Below are 23,320 nucleotides of genomic sequence, written 5' to 3' on the forward strand. Positions count from 1 at the left end.
AAAAAATGCCAGATCCTATGCCAACAGCAGCTCACTAGAAGCTGAGGATTTGGGCCCTGAGCTCCCATTGTGCAAGAACTGTGTAAACCTCTTATGAAGATGCCAAAGATCTTGCAATCTAATTTCAAATGAGACACAGTGAGTGTACCAAACAGTAGGAGGAAATGGAGGAAAAAATGGGACAGAATAAGAAAATAGTTATGTAGGTTAGTTATTGGTAACAATACTTAGTCCTGGCACAAAACTTTTCACTCATAGACCTCAACGACCTTGCCAAGGATGTGGGTGGGGGTATGTGTGTGCAAGTATTACCATTTTACTGATAGGGAAATTGAGGTACAAAAAAGTAAAATGACTTGATCAATGTTGCACAACAGATCAGTTGCAGAGTTAGAAACAGAAACTAGGTCTGCTAACTCCTTGTCCAATTCCCCATTCTGTTCTACCACACTGCCTCCCTCTGTGATGGTTCCAAATGGTTAGTGTGTTTAGCTAAAAAGAAATAAACAGTGTCATCTAGGTAAAACTGCTCCACATCCCTGTCAATGTTATTGGGTACTCCTCCACCTGCCTGTCTAAATCTGCTAATTCCATTTGGTTCGAAGTCAGTTGCTAGCCACTTTTCTATCCGTTATTGACAATTCAGTCAGCTTTATGTTTATATTTTGAATCCCATCTATGCTACTTTATACATCAACTCAGCTTTAGTTCAGATGCATAATTTGTTCAGAGTGACATGTAGGGTGACAAGATGTCCTGATTTTAATAGGGACAATCCCATTATTTGGGGCTTTCTTATATAGGCGCCTATTACCCCCCAACCCGTCCTGATTTTTTCACACTTGCTATTGGGTCACCCAAGTGACATGCTCCCTCCTCTTCACTGTAAGTCACGGATGTGAGCAAATGCACTCCTGTCCTCCTCAGCCTGATTTGGAGGCAGCTGTTCACTAAGAAGACCATGTTGCTGAGTTCTACTTAGTTGCTGAGTTCTACTTACATTTGGGAGTCTGTTCTGTGAGCAGGAATCAGAAGAAAACATTTCACAAGGTATGTTCCTTATTAGACTAGCAGAACCTAAGTGACCATAGACAAGTGGATGTGCTGTCATGGCTGCAGGAGGTAGGAAATGTAGATGAGCCAAGATCATGCCAAATAGGCCATTTTCCTCCAGCTTTGCCTTCTGCAAAAACTGGAGCCTTGACTCCTGCTTGCCCTAGCTGCAGAAGGAGATGATGTAACGGAGGGAGTCCAGCAGCTATGGACCTGTCCCTCCCAGCTTCATGTAGCTTTTGGTCCCTAACTCCCATTTTGGCTTAATGGCTGTTTAATGGGGACTGCTGCTGTAGCTGGCATATTAGTCCTAGAGGAGTTTGACTGAATTTACATATTTGAACAGCTAAAATTATTTTAATATATTTTCTAATACCTAGATATTTTGTACATTCAAATTTTTACACTTTCCCATGTAAGTTGCTTTTTAGGTTCCCAGTTATCTAGCTAATGCAAAAGACTGTAAAGCTCAGTGAAATTTAGGATGACCTTTATATTTGTGAGTATTTATTTGAATACAATCAACTGCCCTGAATATTTCATTTGCACTAGAAGGCTCTACATCCGCTCTGGCTTTATTTAAACCTTCTGATGAGGCCCAGAGGAAAATGGATAAAGCACCATTGTATATAGGTTTTTATTTCCTAGAGAAAAAAGTACTGACATTGATTGTTTGTGTTTATCTGTCAATCAGCAGTTATGCAGATGTCCTCCTTGAGATTGGCTTACTAGCTTACACACGTCCAACCCTTTCATACTGCAAAGGGAATGTATAGCTGTCACTATGTTGAGAGGTTTTTGATTTCTTAGTAGACTGGGTTTGTGTTTTTAATCTGTATGTACCCGGGACACTAGTATGCAATAGTGTGAGGTGAGCTAAGTGTGCAACAGCCAGAAAAACAGAAGGAATTAATTATAAAAAATCAACAGAAGTCACCATAAAGTCATTGTAAGGCTACACTTAAAAATCTGAATTCACTACCAGCCACAGAATTAAAATACGATATCTATATTTTTGAATGCCTACTGCAGAAAGGCTCCCAGTAGAGCTGGTTGAACTGGAATGAAACAAATTCAGAATTGTAGCATTTCCTATAAATCAGAAAGACTGGCTTCCACCTAACTCCAGCTAGAAACTTCATGTGAATATTGAGTCTGCCCTAACAGGAAAGGCTTAAGGTATACATGCACACAAGCACGTGCATACATACACACAGCAAAAAAAACCCTAAAGTGACTAGACGTCTCAAACTGTAAAGTACGGATTCTCTAGCACCTTGATCTCAACTGCATGAGGGATAGAATTCAGAGGATGTGGAAATTTACCTTATATGGAACTTTTCTGTTCTAGCTGCTTGCACTGCACCCAAGACTTTAACGCCCATTAGTAGATGACAGAACAAGGAGCAATGGTCTCAAGTTGCAGTGGGGGAGGTCTAGGATATTAGAAAAAAGTTTTTCACTAGGAGGGTGGTGAAGCACTGGAATGGGTTACCTAGGGAGGTGGTGGAATCTCCATCTTTAGAGGTTTTTAAGCTACAGCTTGACAAAGCCCTGGCTGAGATGATTTAGCTGAGGTTAGTCCTGCTTTGAGCAGGGGGATGGACCCTTCCAACTCTAATATTCTATGATTCTATGTACCTGCAGATATGGGTATTGTTTCCATGGATGTCAATATGAGCCATCACAGGCAAAACATAGCTGTGTAGATGGTTATAATGTTGTATATATTGAGTAACTAATTATGTAACATAAGAAGAAGTGCACACCAGGAACTGGGCATGCTGGAACACTAATTCCACTGATAGCACCTTTTAGGACAGCCTTACGTAACCCTTTTGTAGCCAAGAAAGTTGACTAATATTTAGCTGGGTTTTTTTAACCAAAGTACTTTGTCTACAGGAAAATATTATAGCTCTCCTGCTCCTTTCTCGTAACATCATCATAATAATTACTTTAAAAATAGGTTAAAAGAACATTAAGGTTGCAACATCAGGCACTCAGGTTAGGAAATGCCAGACTTCAGGTTGCCTGTGTAATCTTAATTTGACCCCTTTGTGCATGTGCATTAGATCTTTGATTACATACTAATTATTTTCCCACAGGACTTATACCTCCAGTTCACAGGACAAATGTTTCTCTAGGGATAAATCAGGGTTATGTGTGAATGAGGCTGTTGTCAGTAGGAACCTTGTCTCATTTGTTGCAGAAGTTGGAAGATGTGTAATGAACGACAGAGAGGACTGCAGAAAGAGAAGGGATAGTCTCATGGTTAAAGCAGTTCACTGCTGCCATGGAGAACTGGGTTCTAGCCCTGTCTCTGATAGTGTCCTATGTGGTGATGGGCAAGTTACTCAAATCAAAGTGTTCACAGTTGGCTGCTGATTGTGCATAACTCATTTCCTCCGTGCCCAATGTGAAACAGATGGGGCCACAAATGCAGTGTTAAGTGCTCGCAACTGAAGACAATTGGAGCTGAGCTTTAAATATAGAAAGTACAATAACCCTGTGCACTTAGGTGTTATCTCACGGATGGGGAACCAAGGCGCACATAATTTAATTGTTTTGAATTTCCAGAATACCTAGGATTTTTATTGCAAAGATAAATTCATTAATGTCTGAAGCACTAAGTTACTATGGTGAGAACACAGAAATGCCAGGAGTAAATTAATAATTTTGTATTCAGTGCAAGGGTCAGATCCTGAGTGGTAAATAAGGCCTAGGGCCACAAACTGACAAGGATTAAAAAAATATATATTGAAAATATTGACGAATTACCCAGTGTGAGGCACTGGGTCATTTGGAAAAAATAGCATATGATTGTGTAATTAAAGACTATCATAAAACATGCACAATGGGCCCAAGTTTAGATTGCACGGCCAATCTTCATTCTGGAATTTCCTGACTTTTGAGTGCTTGATTTTGCAACCTTAATGTTCTTTTAACCTAGTTTTTATGGCTATAATTTCCTAATTTTGGGGGAGGGGGGGGATTTAAACTGAAAAAAACTCCCATCAGATGGAACCATATTGACCACCAACATGGGTAATCAGCAGGGTTCAAACCTTTAGCTCTACAGTATAGACCTCTGCCATTGTGTTAACTGAAATAACTAGTAGGCTGTTATCCAACCACAGTATAGGGATGGCATACATACACACTTTCCAGCTGGTTTCACAGCTATATGCTGACAGCAGAGGAGTGTAGAGACTCAGGCCCCCCTGATTCAATTCTAGGTTCTGGAGGAGAGTGTACTTGAGTGCTTATAGACTTTTCTGACCTGTCCCTCCCACACAAGCCTGTCTCTTTCTGACTCTACTTCTGTCCATCCCACTTTGGCTCTGTCCCTCTCTCCTCCTATCCCCCCCCCCCTTGGCTCCTGCCCCTGCCCCCCTCAGCTTGTATCTAATCCCTTCCATCCTCTGGCTTATGCCCTTCTCCTGCTCTGTGCCTATATACCCCTTAAGTCCTTTTCCCTTCCTCTCTCCTCCCCTCCCTCTGCTCCTTCCATCCCACTACAGCTCCTGTCTCCCTTCACTGGCTCTTGTTCCTGCTGCCCTCTCTCTGTTCCTCCCCCCTCTCCCCTCAGCTCCTGCAAACCACCTTCCCCACATGCACCTCTCTTCAATCAGGCAGCTTCTTCCTTCTCTTCCACATTAGCAGGGGGAGCATTGAGAGCACAAGAGAGACAAGTCTCCTTGCTGTCAGTTCCAATGTTTGGTGGCTCATTGGCCCCTAGCAGCAGCGAGGAACAATTAGAGGGAAAGTCCTGCTTGGGCCCCTACAACCATAGGCTGGAGTATGCTCAGTGCACACAAAATCTTCAGAGAATTTAGCAACATGAAATTTACTTCTGTAACTGGGAAAATCCGAGTGTAACCTTATAGTGCAACTGTCCCAGTGCAACGTTCCATTTTAGAGTTAACAAACACCCTCCTACCCTGGAGACAAACATTTCCTTTCACATCACATTCAGCTTTCATACTCCTGCGAAATAGAATTTTAGATGCCTTCTAACTGTACATCATGGGATAAGGCACCTATAGCGTATAACTTCTGGGATGATGGTTAGTCTCTCTGGACTTAATCATGGCTCTCTGATCCACCAAAAGCTCTCCCCTACATTACATACACTGGGAGATAAATGCTGCCTTTCCTTCAATGGAACAAATGAGGAGATTCTCTATGAGAGCAATCCAGTAGTTTTCGCATTAGGAGTGATTAATGCCTCTGACGGGCAAGATTCCTAGTCTTTCAGCTTGACCACTATGAGCACAATTGCTAAGAGAGGTTTCTGGCCAACAGCAAGTAAGAAAGGCTGGGACTTTTGTGAGAAGCCAGCCTAGATTTAGCTTGCATATTCTCTACATTCCTAATGTGATTGGTTTTCCTTTGCTGCCAGTTCCAAACGCTCTCATTTGAAACACCAATCAGCAACGGTCAAAAGTGCATTGTAGCAGGAATTGGGAACAGGAAAATAAAGATATCAGTGATAAGGACTATATAACAACCTTACATACAGAGAACCTTGCAGTGGCTTCATTTGGGAAAGAGATAAGGTCACATGAAGCCTTACTCTCACCTGGAAGTGTTAGAAACTAAGGAGGTAAGAGAAACCTTGTTAATTTAGAAAAGAAGAGGCCAACCAGCAAAGAATATCAAAGATGAATGTATTCATCCTTCATGTCCTAAAAATTAACTTAAAGGTTTGCTATGTTAATTTGTCATAAAAAGACAATATGGTAATCATGAAGATTCAATTAATGGCAACATTATGATAAAGTTACAGCAGATCTGTGATTGGCATTATCTAACCTTAATCCTTGAATCCCCACATTTGCAGTTAAAGGAAATGAATTTGGAATTTTCCTGTAGAAAGTTCTTTTAAAAGTTATCGCATATATGTCTTATGGATATTAACTTACAATAAAAGTGTAATATCCAACATGTAGGTACATGTTTTCCTAAGGAACCAAACAGTTATCTGAATTTGATTGTCAGTTTCTCATTGGGTTCTTCTGGTTTGTTTTCAAGGCGTTTTTCTAGAGAGGTGGATATTTTAGTCCAATCCACAGATGAAAATTCCATTATCGATCTCTTCATTGCCCTGACAAAAACTGCATCTTCAGGGTTCTCAAATGGAACTCTACAAAAAAAAACCAACAAAACAAATGTAAATAACTGACATAATAAAAACCAATTTTTCCTAACCACTTTGGAATTAATTTGCTAGAAACAGTTATGTGGAAAGTAATGTTAGAGGCAATTACTGATTAAACTGACTAGTCTAGAACCACTCAAGAATTAACTAGTTTTGGTAAGGTTCCTCTCTAAAACTTGGGATCAGAATGAGACAAAACAAAGAAGAATCAAAAAGAGGCAAAGTCAGGGAAGTCTAAGTAAAAGAAACTTCATTTTTGATTAAACTAAATGCACTAAAGAAACTCATTAACATGTATTTTCCTTAACTTTAAAAAATAAGTTAACTTAGTGCAAAAAGATATAGTAATACAATATTAACTGTTCAGAATTAGCATTCATAATATTGCCATATTATACACAGATATGATTCTATGTATATCGATATGGTTACTGTAGGAATTATAGCTTTGAATTTTGTCTCTTGTACATGTAAAATCTTAATCATTATATTACATTTATAGTCTCTTTTGCAGATGTAAGTGATCACACATTCAGCCAAATGCAACTATGTTTATTTCATTGTGGATCTGGATAATCAAGGTGCAAACTTTTAATTAGCAGATTTTGAATCCAAAAAAAAACTCCTTAAATTTGTTTTGGGGCTTGTCATACGTTAGTTGTACCATGGGAGATGTGAGTTGAAGACTCACTCAGTGAGGCGAGCAGGGGCAGAAAGAAACTTGGAAGAATAGTCGCTCTCATATATAGGTGCTCAGGTGTTGGGTGCAGTATAAACAACTGAATAGAAAAGAACTCTCTGCATAAAGGCATGTACAAATGTTAGCATGTGCTTAAACTTTAATCATGTGAGTAGTTCCACTGACTTCAACAGGTGTATTCAGTGCTTATAAATGTGCTTAAGTATCTAAGCACCTAAAGTACATCCAGCAAACAGAGTGATATTGAAAACAGCATAGAACTCTGTTTTCATTATGATTTGCTTGATTGTACAGAGCTATACTCAAAGTGGATAGCTACATATACTTAGATTGTTAAAGGAAATGGTGGCCAACTTATGTAGCACTTAAGTGCACTTACCTGCGTTTATGCTAATCTTAAAAATATATTACTCAACATCTGTTTAAAACGTAGGTACTCACATGTTGCTCACTGATAGATTAAAAGAAGCGTGAACTCTTAAAATAACTTGTAAAGTTGCCTGGTAAAAAATACTGCATCTAAAAATGGTTCAGATCATTAATAGCATCCTTTTCTCTACCCCAACACAAAGAGAGAACTAAGTTTTACCTTTATCTCTATGGTACATGAAAAATCCAATAAAGTAAAAAATAACCCAACTGTGGGCTGAGAAATTTCATTCCACAGAGCAGCATTTTTTCCAGGAAGGTGCCTATTTAAGAATAGGCACTTAGAAGGAAATTGCTTCAGCCATATTATATATAGCAGAACCATTCTGCTGCCATAACATATTCATGTACAATATTTTTAGCACTTAGTTTTTGATATTACAAAATGAACTGCATTTTATCATACTTCATTTCCTACTTAGCAGTACTACTGAAAATGCACTGAAGATAGCAGCAGGTGGATTGTCTCATCACAGATGGACACAGTTGTTTATCCCATCACAAAAAAGGGCAGAATATTTTTAAAAGTTACTGCTTTTTTTTTTTTTTTTTTGTAGGGGCAGAGAGGATTGAGTGAAAACTTCTGAAGTGCAAAAACAAAAGAGACAGAAGCAAACTACTTACTTATTTATGTGATTTGCAACTTCATAACCTGTAACAACAAATTTATAGTGAGTACTTAATATTTGTACAGCACTTCGACCATTTAAGAACAATAGTTTGTTTCTTGCTCCCATTGACTTGAATGGTATAAGTTCTAGGAATGCTAGCCATTACTATTTGAAATTAGTAGTTAAATCAAAATAGATGCTATTGCTGCTTGGTTATTAAAGATTTTCTTCTGACTGTTTATGCTGTGTAATTAACTTGTGTTTTAATTTCCCCCAAACAAATGCTGCCATATATTTTTTTCTTTAAGAGAAATAATAGCACCAACCCTCCAATAACTAAGCAATGTGAACATATGATGAAGAAAAAGATACACTGGTCAAAGATTTCAGTTTCTAACTTCCCTGGGGTCCTTATGAACCATGAGAAAAAAGATTAAAAATAACTAAAATGTCCATTTAACCAGCCTTTTAAAAAATTATTATTAAACTAGTAAAGCTTATAGTCATTGTTTTGCACATGACTTAAAACTATGCAAACCATTACACTCAATCACTTGCAGTTGGCTTAAAGTCCAAACTTAGCACTCTGAATCCTTGAAAATGGACTTATAAGCAACTGCATGATGTTACATCTACAATGGGAAATTTGTAAGTATTTTTACCAGTAGTGGACACAGTATTGTAGATAGGGCACAACAGTTTTTAGAGCAGGCTCAGATTATAGGACAGTAGAAACACCCGTGATCTTTCTCTACTACTAGAGAATCCACTGCTGGTAGCAGTGAAGCTACAGCAATGTAAAAAGTTGTCATTTTGTTTATAATATAAACCCGTTTTCAATGGCCCTTGAGTGTTCCATATTTTGCTGTTTAAGAAAGTATGAGGCTGAGTGTTGGCTAACTTCAGTGGGATTCATTCACATGCTTAATGTTAATCATGTGCATTGTTGAAGCAGATATTTTAAGAACTCTAACAAATTCCTCTATACAAAAAAGCACCCCAAGCATTAGGTGGCAGAGCTTTTTAAAGTAAATGTATAAAAAGGCACTTTTTACAAAACAGAGCCTGAGAGAGAGTCATCTCTGCTTACCTGAGTGATTAAAGAAAGTTTTGACTATTTTTGCTGCATTAAATTCAGAGATACAAAGGAGTATTACGTGGGTTATATTTCAGAGTTTACCTACTGGGGGGGGAGGTTAACTCTGCAACTTTTTGATGTGTATTACATAACATGCACTATGCAAACCACACTAATATCGTACACATGGGAAAGCATGCCTGCTTTTAATATGCATCAATTTGTACACTTGGTGGTGATTTACTGAGTACTAAGGGCATGGTGTACTTGGATATTATCCTTTGCTTTGCTGCTAAACAGCTTGCATTCTGGGATTTTTCTCACTATGCATTGTAGGATGCATAATGGATGCCAGGCAAATTCAAATTTTTAAAAAATTCCTGTGTCTTTAGCCCATGCTTCCTTTCTGAGAAGGCTAGTGCCATTTTCAAATTTCTGTCAGCCAGCGTGGACCCAAAAATGTGTCAGTGGCCTTGTGACAGGGTGTACAAGCCCCACACTGGTCCAGCTGGGGTTAATTTCAGTCTTTGGGCCGAAGAGGCCGTACCCCCTCAGCTCTACTGGGCATACTTCACCTGCAGCCTCAGTACAAAATGGAGTAGCCCAACTCAATTGGGGTGGACTACTGAGGAGAGAGGATGCACCTTGAATGCTCCAGCCCTGGAGCAGTCAGAGCCCCAGACCACGCAGGCCAAGAACTCTGCAATGCAAGCGGACACCGCACCGCCCGAAGGAGGTTCAGAGGAAACAGTCACTGGGAGCTGCAGCAGCTGACAACCCCAGAGTCCCAGGAGAGCTATGGACTTTGCCACTGGGGAAGGGGGTAGGAAGTAGCCCCAGGGACTTAAACTTTGCTACAGTGGAGGAATTGGGGAACTGGTCAGCACGTTTCGGGGGGATCCTGGGGGGCGAGCACCACTGCCAAAGCCTTGGGCTGGGGCTTAGAGGAGGAGGGAGGGCCACAATACCTCGCAGAGGAGGGTGACCTTATTGACTTCTGCTGTTGGGCCCCGCTGCCCTGACCGAAGGGGTCGCCTATTGACTCCGACCATTGGGCTTTGCTGATCTGAAATGCTGGATGGGATGTTACTCGACTACGAGGTGTACAAGCCCTCCTCATGCTCATCCTCCAATGAGTTTTGTTGGTTGTTCTTGGGGAAGTGGGGAAGAAAGTATGCAGCAGGTTCCACAATTTTCCTGGGTATAGTGGTCATGTAATTGTGGAAAATCCTGTCCAATTCTCCATAAAATGATAGGTTTCGTATCTCCTGCTGGATTTTTTCCCCTTTCATTCCAGGTTTTAACATAGGTCTTCCTGAGTTGTTTGCTCCTGATCTGGTACTGATAGGCCTATGATCATGAACCCTTGCAGAGATCTGATTAGCAATGTCCAACTCCCTGTATAGACAAGTCCACAGCTTGTCTAGAAGGAGCAAATTGTTTAATTAAATTCCAACTGCACACCCAACGTGCATTCTTTTACATCTGCACAGCCCCATGGAAGACAGTGAGATTGCATATTTGTCACTGAGAAGATAATTTGAAGGCAGTTAGGTTCATGACTGTACCTTAGACCAGAATTTGATTTGCAGAATCTTTAGTAGTAAAGATGGGGTGTAAGACAAAAAGACCCCTCTAAATTTGACAGTTAGAAAATACATCATTACTTTTAAATGGATCAAATTTAATCTGGACTCAAAGACCCAACAAACTATGATGCTATGTTGCCATTTTTAGAAAGCCACAATTCAAAGCAGAACCACATTTTAATAAAATAGGTACTGAGAGATGTTAAGTATGTAAGTCTACTACCACAACCTAAAAAACCTGAACTTTTGTGTGACTGATATTTCTAGTATGTATTTAGTTGTAATATATTTTAAGCAAAAGGATCCAGACCTATAGTTTTGCTTATTCAGATGCTATAGAAAAGGCTCATGTACCATCTGCAACACTATTTAGGAGAAAAACTTTTCTTTGAAAGACTGAAAACATCTATGGTGTCAAACAAACACAAGAGGACACCAAAACTGTAAACTACTGATCTGTCCGTCTGTGACAGACTTTCATGAGACGAGGAGAGTGAGGTTATATCTTTTATTGAACCAACTTCTGTTGGTGAGAGAGACAAGCTGTTGAGCTGACACAAAGCTTGTCTTTCTCACCAACAGAAGTCGGTCCAATACAAGATTCTACTTCACCCATCTTGTCGCTCTAATATCCTGGGACTGACACGGCTATAACAACACTGCATACATACAGACATTCATGGTCAGTTCACAGGTGCCGTGGAAAAATTAATTTCCCTGTTTAAATCTGCTTCTTTAAACAGAAACTGTGAGTAAAAACTTCAGCATGAATCAAAATACATTTTGAAAAGATAATGAAATGCTATTTTGAGTAGCTGCCTTAAAGGCAATTCTGTTGTTCCAGAGTTTGATTAAAACGCATAGTGTAATGTACCCATTAGCAGAAAGGATCCATCATTGCATGTTGCTACAGTTTTGTTAATCAAATAATGAAGCACCCTGGCTGAGTTTCATAAAGCATACATATTTCATTATCAAATCTAATTAACTTTACAACCAAGTTGGTGAAAATTATTATCTGTAATTCAAATTACCTGGAAATGTTTTTCCCTAAATCATTATAAATACCTGGAAACAGCAGCAAACTTTTGGCACATGGAGATACTGTCTTAGCCACCAATGGCATATCTCTTCTCTTTCCAAAACCTATAGATCGGAGAACTCGGGACCTTTCATGGTTGTAAATATGTAATGCTGATTCCCTTTCTTTTTGAGTAACTTCTGTTAAAAGAGAAATAAAAACTGTTTCCCTTTCTATACCAATGAACAACATCTAAGCTAAGCTACTTACTTGCATTCAGAAGAAAATTAATTTCTCTAGATTGGTGAGGATGGATGGGGGAGGTGTAAGGGGATGGATGGGGAAAGATGAGTGCACGGATGGATGGGGTTGGATGGTGTAAATCTGCATAGTTCCACTTACTTCAGTATAGAGAGATACTGATTTACACTGGCTGACTATTTAGGGTGAAATCCTGACCCCACTGAAGTCAATACCAAACTCCCATTAATTTCACTGGGTCCAGGATTTCAGCTAGGCTCTGGTTGCATACTCTTTAAATGAATTATACTAGAGAACTAAATGAGGTCTTAACTCACAATAAAACAGAATGCCAGTTCAAAGTCAGTAGTAATTCCCATCACCCAATTACAAAAACTTGTAGAAGTATAATCAAAAAAAGTTTGCAGTTTCATTTCATTGCTTTACCCTTTTGTTCAAAGATTACTTATAAATTTTAAATAAAGAGACTAAGTTTGTAAATCAAAAGGGGGATTTGGACATTAACAACATGTACCACCTGCTAATCTCAGCACTTCCGAACTGGGATAAATGTGAACTAAAGGCTCAGAACAAGAAACTCTGGCAGAAGCATTTTGAATTCAGTAAAGTCTTTTAATATTGGCATTTAGGGAACCAAATAGAAAGGAACTGCAGTAGTTATGCCTGGAGGTAACAAAAGTGTGACCAAGTGTCTTGTATAAATGAGGAAGGCAGGAGTATATTTTAGTAATATTTCACCGATGGTAAAGAGAGGAATTTGTAATGTTAAAGAAAGTTCTTAAAATGAGAGGCATTATTTTTTACCAAGCTTTATCCATGACTAACTTCTTAATTCAGGAATGATCATTGTACTATGGTTGTACTTAAAGGAAGATTAAGTCTATGAATTTACAAAGATTATCCCTGGACTTTGTAAATATCAATATGGCATTCTCCAGATTAAATTTTAGCCAGTTCTCCATCCAGCAATGATCCTCATGGCAACAGTAAGAGAAGTGCTATCTTACATACTGAAAAAGTTATTCTGTACAATGCCAAATGTAAACTGATAAGCCTTCAGAGGGAATATTGTGTCCTGTTCTGGGCACCACATTTCAGGAAAGATATAGAAAAAACTAGAGAAAGTTCAGAGGAGAGCAACAAAATGATTAAAGGTCAAGAAAATATGACATAAAATATTTTAAAAATTGAGTTTGTTTAGTCTGGAGAAGACTGAGAGGGGACATAACAATCTTCAAGTAAATAAAAAGGTTGTTACTACGAGGAGGGTGATAAATTGTTCTCCTTAGCCACTGAGGAAAGGACAAGAAGTAATGGGCTTAAATTGCAGCAAAAGAGATTTAGATTAGACATCAGGAAAAACTTACTAACTGTAAGGGTATTTAAGCACTGGATCAAATTACCTAGGAAGGTTGTGGAATATCCATTATTGGAAATTTTTAAGAACAGGTTAGACCAGTGGTCCCCAAACTGTGGGGCACGTCCCCCTAGAGGGACACAAAAGAACATTCAGGGGGCTGCGGCAGAGCTTGGGCCAGCCCCCACGTGGGGTAGGAAGGGTACACCACCCATCCCTGCTTTGCCTCCCAGCTCGGCTCCGGCCGTGCACTCCAGGGCCCTAGCCCTGCTCCCAGCCCAGACATGGTTTGGAGGGGGGAGGATGGGGCACGGACCAACTGTTCACCTGGATGATAAAAAAAAGCAATGTAGGTAAATACACAACTTAGGCATTTATTGAAGAAGTTGATCTTTAGGATCTACTACTTCTGTGGCATCTAGAAGATCACGGACCAGGAGCCACTGGATTAGACAAATATTTGTCAGGGATGATCTAACTATAATTAGTCCTGCCTCAGTGCAGGATACTGGAATAGAAGCTCTATGAAGGTCCCTTCCACTACCACATTTCTATGCTTTCTATGTTCAGAAACAGGCTTGAGGTCCACCAGCAAACCTGCATGTGTATAATAGGGAAGTGCACATGCAAATTGTCACGTGGGCCTGATCTTGCAAACCATTACTTGTGAGGTCAATCCTTTCTCAAGTAGGATCAGCAAAGTCAATAGAACTATTTTTATTTTTAATATTTAGATTGTGGTGGAGCCAAAACTGTCCTTCTGCTTCTCAAACACTGAGGAAGTTACAGGTGTTTGTCTGGAAGAAAGTATACTGAAAATCCAAGGTAGTTGCAGAAAGGTGGGAAAGTGATATATTATACAGACAAGATGATCATAGTGATGATAGATGTCTTATTAGTTACACAGTTGTATTGTATTGTAATCCTATGGGTGAAATTCTGTGTTGCAGAAGAGACACACACAGAACTGGCAGGCCAGGAAGAAGAGTCTAAGATGGCTTTATGGAATCCTCCTGAGATGGAATCCTCCTGATTCTGAGCTACTCCAGGTCTGTAATGGCCACCAGCATAATTTAGACAGTCCTGGGGAGTTGTCTAAATTATGGCAGCCTCACAGAATGGGCTATGGGCAGCAGCACTGCTCAAAATCTTCACAATGCTGTGGGACGTCCCACCACTCATCCCCTCCCACCTCAGCCACACCCCATCACTAGTACTGTTGAGAGGGGTGCTGAGAAGACAACCTGTGGCTGTCTTTCTCAGTTCTTGCACCAGGGAAATTCTCCCATGGCCAGATCTGGGGTTTCCAGAGCCCCTTTATACCACTCCTGCCCTATAACCCAGCATAAAGGGTCTGGAGCAGGGGTGGGAATCTTACCCACTGTCTTCAAGACTCCTCCCTCCTAATGTTCAACCCTCTTCCTCTGCATCATTGAACAGTTCACCCGGATGATAAAAAAAAGCAATGTAGGTAAATACACAACTTAGGCATTTATTGAAGAAGTTGATCTTTAGGATCTACTTCTTCTGTGGCATCTAGAAGATCAATTAAGAAATGTGCGTGCATTTATTTAAATTGTACAAAGGTGTGCAGACCTCTTGGTGAGCACAAACTGAAATAAACTAGCCATTGTACATGCACTTACCCAGTTTGCACACATGAATGTAGATGTATATTTCTGAGCACTGACATTAGCCTCTCTTAAATTTGGTCCATAGAATTTTATGTAAGACAAATGAAATCTCAGAGTGGAGACGCACGCATTTTAAATAGCAAAGACGACAAATCTTTTAGGAAAGGTCTGATATCAAGCAAAAGAGAATTGTTTAGTTCATACAAACTCTACCTGCATGCAAACTCTCACAATTAATTGGATTCAATTCATTATATGATTTGGTATATAAGCAAGTGACAGAAGAAGCACACCCACAGGAAGTATTCACCTACTTTTCTAAATGGGCTAGAGTCATAAGTGACTGTCAATACACTGTGAAAAGAGGAAAGCAGTTCTTACTCTTCCTGTCAAGGAGTTGTACTGAAGGAAGGAAGTATGTCACATAAAGACGGTACCCTGGATCTTGTGACAGAGGGTTATGAAATAGATCTGCAAAAGTTTAAGGGAGGAAGAAAAATGATCAACATTAACAAGCCTGAAAAAATAATTACCATTTGGCAAAGATATTGTAGAACACGCAATTAAAAATGCCCAAATTGTTTTTAATACTATGAGCCCAGCCCTGCAGTCTGTATTCAGACAAATTCCCTGGTTTTAATAAGGATTGCAAGATTTTGCCCACTGTGAAATGTATGTGAAATACTACTGAAAATAAATGAATTAAGACGCCACCTTTCGTGTTGAGCCTTTGAAGTTTCTGCTTGATCTTTTATGTTAACTAGGAGATCTTTGGTATACTGACAAAGCCACGAAGTTTTTGCCTTTGATTTGTTTATGTACGGTAAGATAAGTATACACTTAAATACACAGTTCTTTTACCATATTCATGGAATAAAATGTGAATGATTAGTTTTCTGGCTTTTGAATATGTCTTTCTGGAAATGCCTTAGACAACTCCAAATACATATCAAACAATGGGTAAATAAAAAATGCTTAAGTCATTTAGGACCCTAGGTCTTATGCTACTAAATCACTTAGGCCCGTTTGAAAATTTGGCTCAATCGCTTATATTAGAATTCATAAAATTTGTTATCTGAACAAACAAGCCCTTTTAATGAAGGATATTTATTTTTCTTTGAGAGTCATATGTATCAACCCAATATTGCCATTTGCTAAACGTGATCTCGCAAAGTCTTCCTAGATCAAATGCCACACCATTTGGATTTATGGGAATGATGTCACAGGACGCAATGAAATTCAGTGGGTACAACAAAATGAAGACCAGTTCATTCCCTAGTTGACTGACAGACAGGCAGGCAGGCAGGCAGACATGGTTTTTAAAATGGGTTGTGCAGCAAACCTATTTCTTCTCTTTACATGACAGCTGTGTCTGCTAGCCACGTAGAAGAGAAGGTGCTATCAGGCCCTAGATAACTACTGTGATGTTTTTCAAGAGGAAAGGATAGGCGATAAGTAGAGGAGTAGGAACCTTCATGGTGATTACAGCTGAAAGAGAAATCTCCAACCCCATTCGTTTTCACCACCACCAGAGGACCTAAAGGCAGTGCTTAATTTGTACTAGAGATTGCCAAGGCTGACTGCTGGCACCTCTAGGCTTGGCAGTTCATAGCTCTGGTACCTCTGGGCTTGCTGCATCAGTTATGAATGTAAAAAAATTGCTTGAACCCCAGCACCTCTTTCATTACAAATTAAGCACCTGAGACTTTTTCTCTCGTTCTTAGGACCCATGTGACAGATACTCAGCTATTCTAGGGGTATGTCTACACTACTGACTCTACACGTCAAGGCACACAGTTGTGTCCAAACCATCCTATTGTCCACATTGAAACCCCTGAAGCACTTATTTCGGGGCAAGTAGATGCTGAGCTAGCTAGCTCGCCTGAGGGGGTGTAGGTACATGCTCCGGTGAGCTGTGGCCCAGCACCATACCAGCTCCCTTAGCAGGGTGAATGTGGTGAAAGTGTGTACAGCTCAAGTTTCAAGAGCCCTTCACTCCCACAATTCATATCTTGCTGCTCCTCAATCTTTAAAGTTCTCACTCCCTCTGTATGCACCAGAAGTAATGTTCTACAGTGTCCAAAGCTCACTAACATTCTGTTTCAGTATCCACAATTCAGTATCACAGCTGAAAATGGTAACAGCTCAGCGAGAAGCACGTTGGCCCAACAAGGATATAAAAATTTTAATAAATATCTGTGTGGCAGCACAATTTCATGCAGAGCAGCAGGAATAGCCACTTCTACTCAAATCGCCAGAAGGCTGGCAGAGTTGGCCACTGAGAATGACACACTTGAGGCAGTAGTTCAGGAAGTCCAGGACTGAAATAGGCAGTCTGGGAAAGCACCTGCCATATACACTTTCTATGCTGAACTGGATCATGTGCTGTCAAGGGCCCCCAACACTGACCCTACTGTGGTTCACAGTTAGGGTTGCCAGGTGTCCAGTTTTTGACTGGAAAATCTGGTCAAAAAGGGAACCTGGCAGTGCCCAGCCAGCAATTCTGATCGGACACTAAAAATCCAGTTACTGAATAACAGCAATCAGCCTCTCCACCGAGGGACAGAAGAGCAGCAGCTGCTGCTGATGGAGAGAACTGGCTGGCTCCCAGACCTGATTCCACCTATCTGGTACCAGCACAGCCACCGCCCGAGGAGTGGGGGGAGAGCTTGTTTGTCCTCCACCCCACCGTGCCTCGAGTTCCCCAACCCCCCTCCACTCCAATGTGCCCCAATTTCCCAGCCCCTTGCTCTGCACCCTTGCCACACACCCTACTGTGCCCTGATTTGCTCCGGGGACTGCTCCCCCCCGCACACTGCATACAGCACGTGCACCCCCACTGCCCATTACCACCTCTCCCCCCAGTGCATGCCCCCACTTGTTACCTCTTACCACCTTCCCTCACACAGCACGCATCCCCCTGCTGCACATTACCACCTCCCACACACACACCATGCCTCCTGCTGCGTTAGTGGTCACCCAACTCTAGCAACCCCTCTCTGCCAGTTAGTGCCCCCACCCACAGCATGCCACATCAGTTCCAGTTAATCATCCCCCCTCATGTCCCATCAATGCATTATTGCTCCCTCCACACCCCCAGCACCCCCTCAATGACACAATGCTCTCCCCAAAATCCTAGTGCCCCCACGCACAGCATTCCCCTCAGTGCCAATTAGTGCCCCTACAGTCCCAGCGCCCCATAATGCCAGTTACTGCTCCCTCACATCTTTGGGAAGTAGGGCACAGCTACTTGCTTTTTGAGAGTTTTCAAGAATGTGGATTAATACATTTCTATTCAAACAATATTCTGAGATGCTTATTCTAGTAAAAAATTTTAGAATCAGTTTGATTAAAAATACAATACTTTCTTAAACAGCCAAAAATCACTTGCCATCTTTTCAAAGACTTAATTTCTACAAAACAAACCTTACTGTGCATAATATGCCAGAAGCCATACAATTTGTACCAAATTTAGAGGTTCTAAAGCAAAAATAAGATGATTAGGACTACGAAAATGGGCCAGGTAGCCAGCAGCAACCTGGCAAATGGGTTGCTGCATTTTATAGCAGAATTACATCCACTGCCATGTTTGTTTGGCATTAACTTGGGATATTATGTTTTAGCAAGGCATTCTTGTTTGTATAGCTGAAACTTTCCTAAGTTTGTGGAATTTCTCATTCACCCTCACCCCAAGAAAAAAGCTCACATTCCTGAACAATTTGGTATCTAAAAACATATAGAAAAAAGGTGGGATGAGTTTTTAACCAAGTTATAGTAAGATTTTTAAACTGTGATTTTGGATATTAGTGGTGGCAGGGAACATTGTTTTCTGGACAGGAATCCAGGAAAACACTATGTTCCATTCCAACAACAAATCAGTTCTTAGAGTGGCTCTGTATGTCACAAAGAACCCTGGGATAAGAGCCCTGAAATTGTAATGCTACACTCCTATACCTAGAGCAGCAGAGTGAATGCAGGTATATACTGTTCTAAAATGTCCAGCACAGCAAATTTGGACTCTTGGGGCAGGTTTACCTGGCTCACATCTGCATGAACACAATCCAGCACTCAGGAATGCACATCAGTGTAGACATACCCTAAGGCTGTAACAACTCCTGTGGTTTATGCAACTTCAGTGGTTATGGAGAGAAAGGTGGAAAAAGGGATAAAATATTGAGCCAAACAGTTTAGTGAGATTCCATAAAGGATTATTCACTTAATTGAATGAGCACAGAATCTGAAGATACTCTTCATAGGTTAGAAAGTTATAAGATGTCAATCCTTCTTTTTCTTCAGGGCATAAAGCAATTGCCATAGGACTGGAAAGGAGACACACTATTATCTTATAGAAAGATGTTACTGGCCAGTTGTTTTTGGGGGGCCCATTGACATAGGCAGGATATGAGAATGGATAATTGATCTTTTCCATACTAGAAATGCCTATGTTTATAATATTTTTAAGGGGAGTCTGTGAAATATCTGCATTTTTCTTATACTCCTGGGAGGGTGATTTTTAAATCATAAAAATATTTTTTGGAAAATCACTGCATTTCATTGTCTTAAGAGAACCACAAGATGGCAGTAATAGAAAGAGTTCCATTCTGACTGCTGCAGAGTTCAGTCAGTACATTCAGATCTTTTCTAGAAAAAGTGTGTTATTCTAAAACTGCTCATAACAGTTCACTAGGTCATAAGCCTGTACTAGTGAATAAAATGAATGCTATTCTTTGGGAAAGATAGATCTTTAGGAAGGGAATCCTAGGAACATCTAAACCTTAGGAAAATTTGGTTTAGTTTGGGGTTTGATGTACCATCATTTTGGAATGGAGGGTGGCTCTCAGAAGGGGAGATTTACAAAGGTGGAAATGTCAGTTAGGTACCCATTGATGAAGGACGCATAGGCACCTCCCTCACCACCCAGCCACCAATATGGTCCCGCTATGTCCTGTAATCTTGTTTGAGAACAGCTGGACTAGTTTGCTGTCGGTTCCAAAAATAAATCTTTCTAGGTGCTCAGTCCATCAGCACGGTATCACTGTTTCTTGGCTCCCGCACACAATTTCGGTGTGGCCATGAGCACTTAATCTTGGTGGTTCAGTTCCCCATCTGTAAGTTAGGAATAATACTTCCTTTTTCCCATTATTGTCTATCTTGTTCATTTAGAATATAGCACAATGGAGCACCTATCTCAGCTGGGGCCTATAGGCACTATCATGATAATACAAATATAGTAAAGAAGAACTACCCCTTAGTTAAAAGTAGCAGCAGGATATTCTTGAGGACTCTCGTTTATGGAACTTGTTGCTTCTTGTTGTATGCAAGAACCTGTGTCTGGTCGTCTTCAGGCATAGTGAAAGGTGCATTTATTAAGTCAGTCTTTTCACTGAGCCCAGGCCAGACTGTGGCTGGCCCTTGCACAGCAGAACACTAGGAAGGAAGAAAGGGCTTGCACTCCAAAAGGACAGGGTGGGGATGAAGTGAGACCATGACCATGTCCTCCCCTGAAAGGGTGCACTACCAAGAAAACCTGTCTCTGTACCTCAAGAGGTACAGTTTTTCCCATGAACTCTTGCTGTAGCAGTGTTACTGCATACCATGGCCAAAGTAGGGCAGTAGCTGAAAGGTACAAGCATGCCTTAAAGGAGAGAAGTGGGATATTTTGGCAACTGGATGTAGCTATTGGGATGAACAATAATGGTTTATTAGGCTGCTCATATTATAATACCCACACAGATGCTTAATATTAAATTGCTGTTACATGTCCATATGTTACACTGAAGAGTGTTGAATAACTATTATTTTTAATTGGACTGTCCAACAATAAAATAGAACCACCTAGCAACAACAGGTATCCTCTCATTCCTAACGTAATCTTTATTTAATAATAATAAGATTTGATAAAGGATTTTTCTGCAGCTAAATATCACAGAACCTGGCTAATTCACACCACAGGCTGATAGGCTCAGTTCAAATTCCAGAACGTTGCAAATTAGTTATAAACTAAGGATGCTCTTTTAAAATGTACTCTTGTTCATTTATTTGACAGTCATTTGCTTCTAATGTGATAATGAGGGGTTGTATACTGTATTTAATTAATATAATGGTCTTAGTAATTTGAGACCTCATTATCTCCTAATATAAAATCTTGACTGAAAATTGGGGACTGCCAATTTCTTTTGTGGGTTATGAAGTCTAGTGAGTTTATATTATATTGTATAGTGCAATATAATTTTCCCCTATAAAACAGACTTTTACCCTGTATCCATAAGCTAAAATAAAATTTCATATCAGAGCAAATTGGAGTGTTCTATCTTTTATTTTGATTTGCTGATGGTTGGACCAGTGTGAACTACATTACCATATCATTATGATTGATGTATGTGTCAGCTCAGCATTAGAACACTGCTTTGATTTCCTGTTATTACTGTTTGTTTCCCACAAATAGTCACAATACCATGAAGCAAACTGTTTGTGCTTGTTGAAGCTCCCTGTTAATTGCTTTCGCTGTAACACTAAATCCAAATGACAGCACCACTGAGAAATGGGATGTCTGTCCAAACTTTGTCTAATCATTTCAAACAACTGCATTTTTAGAGATCTATTTTTAAATTTTACATATAATGGAATAACTTGACTGGCATGCTGTCTTTATAACACTTGACTTGTTTTTCAATTCTTGGCTCAGCTTCAGGTTCAATTAAAAATGTACTTTTCAAGCCATCTTTTTATTTCTTGCCATCAAACATCCAGCTTTTTGAATGTATAAGCAAGGGTTTGATGATATTATACATCTCCATTAATTATGTTACTAAGACATGAAATTAGTTTCCTGTTTCTTAAAGTTCTGAGAGCCTGGTATGATCTATGAGCACATTCCTTTAGGAAAGATGGAGAAAGATTGCTTACACTTTCATTTTCAATAGGTTAATAGCATATAATCCTACTTCCCTGGAGGCTACTTCACACAGTACAACTTAGTGGCGCCAGCACTGTCTTGTTCATGTTAATTTGAAATTTCAGAGTCTACAGTAATTTCATTCACCACTTACTCCACACAGTATATCAAAATGCCTACACTAGTTAAAACAGATATTGGTATGCTTAATTTAAATATATATATATTCTTATATGTGAGAATCCATTTACTCTGGAGAAAAGAGGAGGACAAAAATTTTGAATGTCTGAATGATTTACTTCCATTCCTACTTACAAAATGTCTGTTTTTCCCCTAAGAAATGTACTAATTTCCCATATTACTGATTGCTGCTATGCATAATAAAAAGTAACACATTACTTAGGGTCTGCAGACTTATCATTCCCTTTAGTTCCTTCACTGTTGTATCAAGATTTTTTAGCTGGTTGTTGTGAAGCAGCAAGATCTGCAACGCACGCAAATGTTTCAGAGCACCTGAAATAAAATGTATAATTATAAATGATTCTCACCATAGCTGACTGCTTTGACTTGCTAATTTGTTTTGTTATGCTACACATTTAGTTTGTCATCCTAATTATCCACCCACTCCATACAACACATCTCATGATGTTCGCTATATTCATCCTTTGCATCAGCAACTTTATTTCTTGTCTCTCCTTCATCCCAAAAATTTTGCATCCCTTATTTCCTCTTTTCTATTCAGATCATCTGCATCTCCATCTCTTTCTTTCCCATCCCTGCTCACCTACTTCGCCTCCTGACCTCCACAAATCTACATCCAACTTCTAGTGCCTCCTTCTTCCTTATTTCCTATGATATCCACATCAGTCTTGGATCAACTATCATCCCCATCCTATTATACCTACTTCACCCTTCTCCATTACCACCTCTGCCTCATAGGCTCCATATAATCCAATTTCAACTCCATTCCCTCTGGAACATCAGCTCCAACTCAAATAATCTTACATTTAAAAAAAGTCACCAGCAGTCACCCACTTGCCTAATCAGACTATGTCTCTCCACTCCTTTAATCCCTCCACCAGCTTCTCCTTGCCTACCACATCAAGTTTAAGATTCTAATTTTCCCACTCCAAGTTCTATACAATTCCTCTCACCCATTTTGTTTTGTTTTGCTTTCAGTGAAGCCAGCCTTGCTGTTTCCTTCTCCCACATATTGGTATCTTCTTCCATACTGTCTCCTATGCTTAGAACAACCTCCCAATCCCTTCTTAAAGATTCACTTTTCCCAAAAGTCCACAGACACTAACCAACATCTTTTAACTTCCTTCTCCAATCTAACATTATATAGATATAAAATATTAACATTAACAATTTTTTTAAATACTAAGGGGCAGATTCTCTGACAAAACTGAAATAGAAGTCCTTGAGAGATAAAAGATATAATTTCACAAAAAGCCAGGTTTGCAGAGTCACTTCATAAAGTACAGTTGTACTTTAATGTAAGTGACAATTATACTGGTAGGGAAATTGC

General features: G+C 39.8%; 1 protein-coding gene across 1 annotated transcript in view; it reads right to left on the reverse strand.

Annotated features, from left to right (window-relative positions):
* Positions 1-5,706: 5,706 nt before the first annotated feature.
* The window catches only part of LRRC72 (leucine rich repeat containing 72), a 31,321-nt gene continuing 13,707 nt past the window's right edge, over positions 5,707-23,320 (reverse strand). Inside the window, exons 5-9 of the mRNA XM_067561677.1 lie at positions 22,189-22,302; positions 15,276-15,365; positions 11,690-11,842; positions 7,968-7,995; positions 5,707-6,199 (exon numbers count right to left, since the gene is read on the reverse strand). Coding sequence (XP_067417778.1) covers positions 6,034-6,199; positions 7,968-7,995; positions 11,690-11,842; positions 15,276-15,365; positions 22,189-22,302 — 551 coding nt within the window. The 3' untranslated portion in view covers positions 5,707-6,033. The remainder of the gene's footprint in view (positions 6,200-7,967; positions 7,996-11,689; positions 11,843-15,275; positions 15,366-22,188; positions 22,303-23,320) is intronic.

The sequence above is a fragment of the Emydura macquarii genome, unplaced genomic scaffold (genome assembly GCF_026122565.2).
Source record: "Emydura macquarii macquarii isolate MOO-44397 ecotype Brisbane River unplaced genomic scaffold, CSIRO-AGI_Emac_v2 contig_2422, whole genome shotgun sequence".
Lineage (NCBI taxonomy): Eukaryota > Metazoa > Chordata > Testudines > Chelidae > Emydura > Emydura macquarii.